Raw genomic sequence first — 11,388 nt, forward strand, 5'->3', positions numbered from 1 at the left:
ACATTATACTGCCTCCGCATTACATTATACTGCCTCCACATTACAATTATACTGCCTCCACATTACATTATACTGCCTCACATTACCATTATACTGCCTCCACATTACATTACATTATACTGCCTCCACATTACATTATACTGCCTCCACATTACATTATACTGCCTCCACATTACATTATACTGCCTCACATTACATTATACTGCCTCCACATTACATTATACTGCCTCACATTACATTATACTGCCTCCACATTACATTATACCGCCTCACATTACATTATACTGCCTCACATTACATTATACTGCCTCCACATTACATTATACTGCCCCACATTACATTATACTGACTCCACATTACATTATACTGCCTCCGACATTACATTATACTGCCTCACATTACATTATACTGCCTCCACATTACATTATACTGCCTCCGACATTCCATTCATTATACTGCCTCCACATTACATTATACTGCCTCCACATTACATTATACTGCCTCCACATTACATTACATTATACTGCCTCCAGGTCACATTACATTATACTGCCTCCACATTACATTATACTGCCTCCACATTACATTATACTGTCTCCACATTACATACATTATACTGCCTCACATTACCATTATACTGCCTCACATTACATTATACTGTCTCCACATTACATTATACTGCCTCACATAACATTATACTGCCTCACATTACATTATACTGCCTCACATTACATTATACTGCCTCACATTACATTATACTGTCTCCACATTACATTATACTGCCTCCACATTATATATACTGCCTCACATTACATATACTGCCTCACATTACATTATACTGCCTCACATTACATTATACTGCCTCCACATTACATATACTGCCTCCACATTATATTATACTGCCTCAACATTACATTATACTGCCTCCACATTATATTATACTGCCTCACATTACATTATACTGCCTCACATTACATTATACTGCCTCACATTACATTATACTGCCTCCACATTACATTATACTGCCTCCACATTACATTATACTGCCTCACATTACATTACATTATACTGCCCACATTACATTACATTATACTGCACCACATTACATTAATTTACTGCCTCCACATTACATTATACTGCCTCCACATTACATTTATACTGCCTCCCATTACATATACTGCCTCCCATACATTATACTGCCTCCACATTACATTATAACTGCCTCCACATTACATTATACTGCCTCCACATTACCATTATACTGCCTCCGACATTACATTACCATTATACTGCCTCCACATTACATTACATTATACTGCCTCCAGGTCACATTACATTATACTGCTCCACATTACATTACATTATACTGCCTCACATTACATTATACTGTCTCCACATTACATTATACTGCCTCACATTACATTATGACTGCCTCCACATTACATTATACTGCCTCACATTACATTATACTGCTCCACATTACATTACTACTGCCTCACATTACATTATACTGCCTCCACATTACATTATAATGCCTCCACATTACATTATACTGTCTCCGCATTACATTATACTGCCTCCACATACATTATACTGCCTCACATTACATTACTTATACTGCCTCCACATTACATTACATTATACTGCCTCCACATTACATTATACGCCTCCACATTACATTATACTGCCTCCACATTACATTATACTGCCTCACATTACATTACATTATACTACCTCCACATTACATTATACTGCCTCCGCATACATTATACTGCCTCCACATTACATTATCTGCCTCCAACATTAACATTATACTGCCTCACATTACATTACATTATACTGCCTCCACATTACATTCATTATACTGCCTCCACATTACATTATACTGCCTCCACATTACATTATACTGCCTCCACATTACATTATACTGCCTCACATTACATTATACTGCCTCCACATTACATTATACTGCCTCACATTACATTATACTGACTCCACATTCCATTATACTGCCTCCAATTACATTATACTGACTCCACATTACATTATACTGACTCCACATTACATTATACCGCCTCACATTACATTATACTGCCTCACATTACATTATACTGCCTCCACATTACATTATACTGCCTCAATTACATTATACTGACTCCACATTACATTATACTGCCTCCACATTACATTATACTGCCTCCACATACATTATACTGCCTCCGACATTACATTATACTGGCCTCACATACATTATACTGCCTCCACATTACATTATACTGCCTCCGACATTACATTCCAGTATACTGCCTCCACATTACATTATACTGCCTCCACATTACATTATACTGCCTCCACATTACATTATAATGCCTCCGACATTACATTACATTATACTGCCTCCACATTACATTATACTGCCTCCACATACATTATATCTGCCTCCATTACATTATTACTGCCTCCACATGACATTATACTGCTCCACATTACAACTATACTGCCTCACATTACATTATATCTTGCTCACATTACATTATACTGCCTCACATGACATTATACTGCCTCCACATTACATTATATTCGCTCCACATTACATTATACTTCCTCCAATTACATATACTGCCTCACATTACATTATACTGCCTCCACATTACATTATACTGCCTCACATTACATTATACTGCTCACATTACATTATACTGCCTCACATTACATTATACTGCCTCCGCATTACATTATACTTGCCTCCGCATACATTATACTGCCTCCGCATTACATTATACTGCCTCCGGACATTACATTCTACTGACTCCACATTACATTATACTGCCTCACATTACATTATACCGCCTCCGCATCACATTACATTATCACTGCCTCCACATTACATTACATTATACTGCCTCCCACATTACATTATAACTGCCTCCGACATTACTTATACTGCCTCCACATACATTATACTGCTCCACATTACATTATACTGCCTCCACATTTACATTATACTGACCTCCAGGTCACATTACATATTACTGCCTCCATATTACATATACTGCCTCCACATTACATTATACTGCCTCCACATACATTATACTGCCACACATTACATTACATTATACTGCCACCACATTACATACATTATACTGCCTCCCACATTACATTATACGGCCTCACATTACATTATACTGCCTCCACATACATTATACTGCCTCCACATTACATTAAAACTGCCTCCACATTACATTATACTGCCCTCACATTACATTATACTGCCTCCACATTACATTACATTATACTGCCTCACATTACATTATACTGCCTCCGCATTACATTATACTGCCTCCACATTACATTATACTGCCTCCACATTACATTATACTGCCTCACATTACATTACATTTATACTGCCTCCACATTACATTACATTATACTGCCTCCACATTACATTACATTTATTACTGCCTCCCAACATTACTTATAACTTGCCTCCACATTACATTATACTGCCTCCACATACATTTATACGCCTTCACATTACATTATACTGCCTCCACATTACATATACTTGCCGCACATTACATTATAACTGCCTCCACATTACATTATACTGCCTCCACATTACAATTATACTGACTCCACATTTACATTATACTGCCTCCACATTACATTATACCGCCTCCGACATCACATTACATTATACCGCCTCCACATACATTACATTATACTGCCTCCACATTACATTATACTGCTCCATCATTACATTATACTGCCTCCACATTACATTATACTGCCTCACATTACATTATAACTGTCTCCACATTACATTACATTATACTGCTCACATTACATTATACTGCCTCACATTACATTATACTGCTCACATTACATTTAACTGTCTCCACATTACATTATACTGCTCACATAACATTATACTGCCTCACATTCATTATACTGCCTCACATTACATTATACTGCTCACATTACATTATACTGTCTCCACATTACATTATACTGCCTCCCACATTATATTATACTGCCTCACATTACATTATACTGCCTCCACATTACATTATACTGCCTCACATTACATTATACTGCCTCACATTACATTACATTATACTGCCTCCACATTACATTACATTATACTGCCACCACATTACATTACATTATACTGCCTCCACATTACATTATACTGCCTCCACATTACATTATACTGCCTCCACATTACATTATACTGCCTCCACATTACATTATACTGCCTCCACATTACATTATACTGCCTCCACATTACATTATCCTGCCTCCGACATTACATTACATTATACTGCCTCCACATTACATTACATTATACTGCCTCCAGGTCACATTACATTATACTGCCTCCACATTACATTACATTATACTGCCTCACATTACATTATACTGTCTCCACGTTGTGGTGTCTGCTCAATGTCTGTAGAATAATGGTTGTAGGGGACTCTCCTGCTGTGGTGTCTGCTCAATGTCTGGAGAATAATGGTTGGTGTCTGCTCAATGTCTGTAGAATAATGGTTGAAGGGGACTCTCCTGCTGTGGTGTCTGCTCAATGTCTGGAGAATAATGGTTGAAGGGGACTCTCCTGTTGTGGTGTCTGCTCAATGTCTGGAGAATAATGGTTGAAGGGGACTCTCCTGTTGTGGTGTCTGCTCAATGTCTGTAGAATAATGGTTGTAGGGACTCTCCTGCTGTGGTGTCTGCTCAATGTCTGGAGAATAATGGTTGTAGGGACTCTCCTGCTGTGGTGTCTGCTCAATGTCTGTAGAATAATGGTTGTAGGGTCTCTCCTGTTGTGGTGTCTGCTCAATGTCTGGAGAATAATGGTTGAAGGCACTCTCCTGCTGTGGTGTCTGCTCAATGTCTGTAGAATAATGGTTGAAGGGGACTCTCCTGCTGTGGTGTCTGCTCAATGTCTGGAGAATAATGGTTGAAGGGGACTCTCCTGTTGTGGTGTCTGCTCAATGTCTGTAGAATAATGGTTGTAGGGACTCTCCTGCTGTGGTGTCTGCTCAATGTCTGGAGAATAATGGTTGTAGGGACTCTCCTGCTGTGGTGTCTGCTCAATGTCTGTAGAATAATGGTTGTAGGGTCTCTCCTGTTGTGGTGTCTGCTCAATGTCTGGAGAATAATGGTTGAAGGCACTCTCCTGCTGTGGTGTCTGCTCAATGTCTGTAGAATAATGGTTGAAGGGGACTCTCCTGCTGTGGTGTCTGCTCAATGTCTGGAGAATAATGGTTGAAGGGGACTCTCCTGTTGTGGTGTCTGCTCAATGTCTGTAGAATAATGGTTGAAGGGGACTCTCCTGTTGTGGTGTCTGCTCAATGTCTGTAGAATAATGGTTGAAGGGGACTCTCCTGCTGTGGTGTCTGCTCAATGTCTGGAGAATAATGGTTGAAGGGGACTCTCCTGTTGTGGTGTCTGCTCAATGTCTGTAGAATAATGGTTGTAGGGACTCTCCTGCTGTGGTGTCTGCTCAATGTCTGTAGAATAATGGCTGAAGGGTCTCTCCTGCTGTGGTGTCTGCTCAATGTCTGTAGAATAATGGTTGAAGGGGACTCTCCTGTTGTGGTGTCTGCTCAATGTCTGTAGAATAATGGTTGTAGGGACTCTCTTGCTGTGGTGTCTGCTCACTGTCTAGAATAATGGTTGAAGGGGCTCTCCTGTTGTGGTGTCTGCTCAATGTATGTAGAATAATGGTTGTAGGGACTCTCCTGTTGTGGTGTCTGCTCAATGTTTGGAGAATAATGGTTGAAGGGGACTCTCCTGTTGTGGTGTCTGCTCAATGTCTGTAGAATAATGGTTGTAGGGACTCTCCTGCTGTGGTGTCTGCTCAATGTCTGTAGAATAATGGTTGAAGGGTCTCTCCTGCTGTGGTGTCTGCTCAATGTCTGTAGAATAATGGTTGAAGGGGACTCTCCTGTTGTGGTGTCTGCTCAATGTCTGTAGAATAATGGTTGTAGGGACTCTCTTGCTGTGGTGTCTGCTCACTGTCTAGAATAATGGTTGAAGGGGCTCTCCTGTTGTGGTGTCTGCTCAATGTATGTAGAATAATGGTTGTAGGGACTCTCCTGTTGTGGTGTCTGCTCAATGTCTGTAGAATAATGGTTGAAGGGTCTCTCCTGCTGTGGTGTCTGCTCAATGTCTGTAGAATAATGGTTGAAGGGTCTCTCCTGCTGTGGTGTCTGCTCAATGTCTGTAGAATAATGGTTGAAGGGACTCTCCTGCTGTGGTGTCTGCTCAATGTCTGTAGAATAATGGTTGTAGGGACTCTCCTGTTGTGGTGTCTGCTCAATGTCTGTAGAATAATGGTTGAAGGGGACTCTCCTGTTGTGGTGTCTGCTCAATGTCTGTAGAATAATGGTTGTAGGGACTCTCCTGCTGTGGTGTCTGTTCAATGTCTGTAGAATAATGGTTGTAGGGTCACTCCTGCTGTGGTGTCTGCTCAATGTCTGTAGAATAATGGTTGAAGGGTCTCTCCTGCTGTGGTTTTCTGCTCAATGTCTGTAGAATAATGGTTGAAGGGTCTCTCCTGCTGTGGTGTCTGCTAAATATCTGTAGAATAATGGTTGTAGGGACTCTCCTGCTGTGGTGTCTGCTCAATGTCTGTAGAATAATGGTTGAAGGGGACTCTCCTGCTGTGGTGTCTGCTCAATGTCTGTAGAATAATGGTTGTAGGGACTCTCCTGCTGTGGTGTCTGCTCAATGTCTATAGAATAATGGTTGAAGGGGACTCTCCTGCTGTGGTGTCTGCTCAATGTCTGTAGAATAATGGTTGTAGGGACTCTCCTGCTGTGGTGACTCTCCTCCACTGTACCATCTATCCTCTAAATTAGCAATGTTGTGTGGTTCTGTAAATAACTCAATGTAACAAATGTCTCTCCAGGTTTGTGGACGTGGCTCTGAGGACCATCATGCGGGTCATGTGGTTTGCAGGAGGCTTCCATTGGATGACGGTGAAGGGGCGCCAGGCGCTACCGGCCGAGGCCCCTATCCTAACGCTGGGACCCCACTCCTCCTATTTCGATGCTATCCCCGTCACCATGTCCATGTCCTCCATCGTCATGAAGGCAGAGAGCAAGGACATCCCTGTCTGGGGCAGTGAGTAGGATTCTCTATGTCCCTCTGTCTCTCTGTCTCTGTCTGTGTCCGTGTCTCGCTCTCTCCCTCTGTCTCTCTGTCTCTCTTCCTCTCTGTCTGTGTCCCTGTCTCCCTCTGTCTCACTGTCTATTTCTCTGTCTCTCTCTCTGTGTTGGTGTCCCTGTCTCCCTCTCTCCCTCTGTCTCACTGTCTATTTCTCTCTCTCTCTCTCTCTCTCTCTCTCTCTGTTGGTGTCCCTGTCTCCCTCTCTCCCTCTGTCTCACTGTCTATTTCTCTGTCTCTGTCTCTCTGTCTCTGTCTCTCTCCCTCTGTCTCTCTGTCTCTGTCTCTGTCTCTCTCCCTCTGTCTCTCTGTCTCTGTCTCTCTCCCTCTGTCTCTCTGTCTCTCTGTCTCTGTCTCTCTCCCTCTGTCAATTCAATTCAATTCAATTCAATTCAAGGGCTTTATTGGCATGGGAAACATGTGTTAACATTGCCAAAGCAAGTGAGGTAGACAACATACAAAGTGAATATATAAAGTGAAAAACAACAAAAATTAACAGTAAACATTACACATACAGAAGTTTCAAAACAGTAAAGACATTACAAATGTCATATTATATATATATACAGTGTTCTAACAATGTACAAATGGCTAAAGGACACAAGATAAAATAAATAAGCATAAATATGGGTTGTATTTACAATGGTGTTTGTTCTTCTTTTGTTCTGTCTCTCGCTCTCTCTGTCTGTGTCAATACTGCTTCCCTGTCTGACATAGTGCATCTGAGAGAGAGAGAGACAGAGACAGAGAGGAAGCTGTAGAGAGAGAGAGAGAGAGGAAGCTGTAGAGAGAGAGAGAGAGAGAGAGGAAGCTGTAGAGAGAGAGAGAGAGAGAGGAAGCTGTAGAGAGAGAGAGAGAGAGAGAGAGAGAGAGAGGAAGCTGTAGAGAGAGAGAGAGAGAGAGAGGAAGCTGTAGAGAGAGAGAGAGAGAGAGAGAGAGAGAGGAAGCTGTAGAGAGAGAGAGAGAGAGAGAGGAAGCTGTAGCTGCAGAGCTGGAGGAAGAGTTGGATGACTTGTCAGTTGTGTAGAAGCCAATATAAAGCGTACCTTATGTCAGTGTTCCCTAGTGCCACTAGGCCTGTACTGTGGACATTGAAGTCCTCTAACCTGTGATCTTGTGTCACTAGGCCTGTACTGTTGAAGTCCTCTAACCTGTGATCTTGTGCCACTAGGCCTGTACTGTAGACAAGTGGACATTGAAGTCCTCTAACCTGTGATCTTGTGTCACTAGGCCTGTACTGTTGAAGTCCTCTAACCTGTGATCTTGTGTCACTAGGCCTGTACTGTTGAAGTCCTCTAACCTGTGATCTTGTGTCACTAGGCCTGTACTGTAGAGACGTGGACATTGAAGTCCTCTAACCTGTGATCTTGTGTCACTAGGCCTGTACTGTAGAGACGTGGACATTGAAGTCCTCTAACCTGTGATCTTGTGCCACTAGGCCTGTACTGTAGAGACGTGGACATTGAAGTCCTCTAACCTGTGATCTTGTGTCACTAGGCCTGTACTGTAGAGACGTGGACATTGAAGTCCTCTAACCTGGTGATCTTGTGCCACTAGGCCTGTACTGTAGACAAGTGGACATTGAAGTCCTCTAACCTGTGATCTTGTGGTCACTAGGCCTGTACTGTTGAAGTCCTCTAACCTGTGATCTTGTGCCACTAGGCCTGTACTGTAGACAAGTGGACATTGAAGTCCTCTAACCTGTGATCTTGTGTCACTAGGCCTGTACTGTTGAAGTCCTCTAACCTGTGATCTTGCGTCACACAGAAGATCATTAGGAAATTCACTAACTCTAGATTATATTTAAGTACAGTTCTAACCGTGTTTTACCTTCGCTGATATTCATAGAGACCTACGAGGGGAAACCTTTCACTGCAGCGTTGTTGGCTGAGTGTCAGGGCCGGGATCTAATAACCTCCTCAACATCTTGTTAGGGTAACCAGGCGTAACAGAGGGAGTGGATTTGGACATTCATTGTGTTCAGCAGCAGCAAGCCTACTCTGTAATAGAATCATGTTGGCTGTGTAGTGGCTAGACTAGATCCCTGGGACCAATGCCTGTGTAGTGCTAGACTAGATCCCTGGGACTAATGGCTGTGTAGTGGCTAGACTAGGGCTAGACTAGCTAGTTCTGACCCAGAGACAGGCTCAACACCACAGGGTCCAGGTCTGTAATACAGTAGTTCTGACCCAGAGACAGGCTCAACACCACAGGGTCCAGGTCTGTAATACAGTAGTTCTGACCCAGAGACAGGCTCAACACCACAGGGTCCAGGTCTATAATACAGTAGTTCAGACCCAGAGACAGGCTCAGCACCACAGGGTCCAGGTCTATAATACAGTAGTTCTGACCCAGAGACAGGCTCAACACCACAGGGTTCAGCTCTACAGTACAGTAGTTCTGACCCAGGCTCAACACCACAGGGTCCAGCTCTACAGGACAGTAGTTCTGACCCAGGCTCAGCACCACAGGGTCCAGCTCTACAGTACAGTAGTTCTGACCCAGGCTCAACACCACAGGGTCCAGCTCTACAGGACAGTAGTTCTGACCCAGGCTCAGCACCACAGGGTTCAGCTCTACAGGACAGTAGTTCTGACCCAGGCTCAGCACCACAGGGTCCAGCTCTACAGTACAGTAGTTCTGACCCAGGCTCAGCACCACAGGGTCCAGGTCTACAGTACAGCAGTAGTTCTGACCAAGGATCAACACCACAGGGTCCAGGTCTATAATACAGTAGTTCTGACCCAGGCTCAACACCACAGGGTCCAGGTCTATAATACAGTAGTTCTGACCCAGAGACAGGCTCAACACCACAGGGTTCAGCTCTACAGTACAGTAGTTCTGACCCAGGCTCAACACCACAGGGTCCAGGTCTATAATACAGTAGTTCTGACCCAGAGACAGGCTCAACACCACAGGGTTCAGCTCTACAGTACAGTAGTTCTGACCCAGGCTCAACCCCACAGGGTCCAGGTCTATAATACAGTAGTTCTGACCCAGGCTCAGCACCACAGGGTCCAGCTCTACAGTACAGCAGTAGTTCTGACCCAGGCTCAGCACCACAGGGTCCAGCTCTACAGTACAGCAGTAGTCTCTGATATAGAGGACATTGAGACCTGTGTCAAAGCAGGGGGAAGTGGAAGTGAGAACCTTGACTAGAGGAAGTGTTTTGAAGAGTGACCCCTGTTGGACCCTGGTGTTGGACCCTGGTGTTGGACCCTGGTGTTGAACCCTGGTGTTGGACCCTGGTGTTGGACCCTGTGTTGAACCCTGGTGTTGGACCCTGGTGTTGGACCCTGGTGTTGGACCCTGGTGTTGGACGCTGGTGTTGAACCCTGTGTTGGACCTGGTTGGACCCTGTGTTGGACCCTGGTGTTGGACCCTGGTGTTGGACCTGGTGTTGAACCCTGGTGTTGAACCCTGGTGTTGAACCCTGGTGTTGGACCCTGGTGTTGAACCCTGTGTTGAACTCTGGTGTTGAACCCTGTGTTGAACCCTGGTGTGACCCTGGTGTGACCTTTCAGGTCTGACAGGAGTGAACTTCCCGTTTCAGGAAGTGTGGTTTGAGTCAGAACGGTAACCGGTACAGTTCTGTAAATGATTGGACCTGGACAAGGGCTGAATAACCACTGAAGCTGAGTTCGTAGATAACCACTTCCTGTTAACCACTTCCTGTTAACCTAACAGATTCTCTGTTGTAAAATTACAACTGAAATTGTACAGGATCTTCACGACTAGACCTATTAGGTTCATATGTAGAAAATGTTGGCTCGGCAGATAACTTTAACCTGGTCCCAGATCAGTGTTAATGAGTGGAATGCTGTTACCCAGGCTAATATACCTTATGGCCCCAGCACTAGTATGTGTCTGACTGTTGTGTCTCCTGTCCTCCAGCCCTGATCAAGTACATCAGACCAGTGTTTGTCTCCAGGTCAGACCAGGACTCCCGCAAGAAGACTGTTGAGGAGATCAAACGCAGAGGCCCAGTCTGGAGAGAATGGCCTCAGTACAGTTTAATATCTCTCTCTCCTCTCGCTCTCTCTCTCTCCTCCTCTGTCTCTCTCACTCTCTCTGTCTCGCTCTCTAGCTCTGTCTCTCTCTGTCTCTCTCTCTCTTGTCTCTAGCTCTCTGTCTCGCTCTCTAGCTCTCTCTCTCTCTGTCTCTCTGTCTCTCTCTCTCTCTCTCTCTCTCCTCTCTCTCTCTCTCTCTCTC

The 11,388-nt window shown here is 43.8% G+C and overlaps 1 protein-coding gene across 1 annotated transcript in view; it reads left to right on the forward strand.

Moving 5' to 3' along the window:
• Positions 1–11,162, forward strand: part of LOC116366818 (lysophosphatidylcholine acyltransferase 1) — a gene marked incomplete at its 3' end in the record, with an annotated part of 35,018 nt that extends 23,856 nt beyond the window's left edge. Inside the window, exons 3-4 of the mRNA XM_031818735.1 lie at positions 6,920–7,134; positions 11,071–11,162. Coding sequence (XP_031674595.1) covers positions 6,920–7,134; positions 11,071–11,162 — 307 coding nt within the window. The remainder of the gene's footprint in view (positions 1–6,919; positions 7,135–11,070) is intronic.
• Between the last annotated feature and the right edge of the window lie 226 nt (positions 11,163–11,388).

This window comes from Oncorhynchus kisutch, unplaced genomic scaffold (genome assembly GCF_002021735.2).
Source record: "Oncorhynchus kisutch isolate 150728-3 unplaced genomic scaffold, Okis_V2 scaffold1578, whole genome shotgun sequence".
Taxonomy (NCBI): Eukaryota; Metazoa; Chordata; class Actinopteri; order Salmoniformes; family Salmonidae; genus Oncorhynchus; species Oncorhynchus kisutch.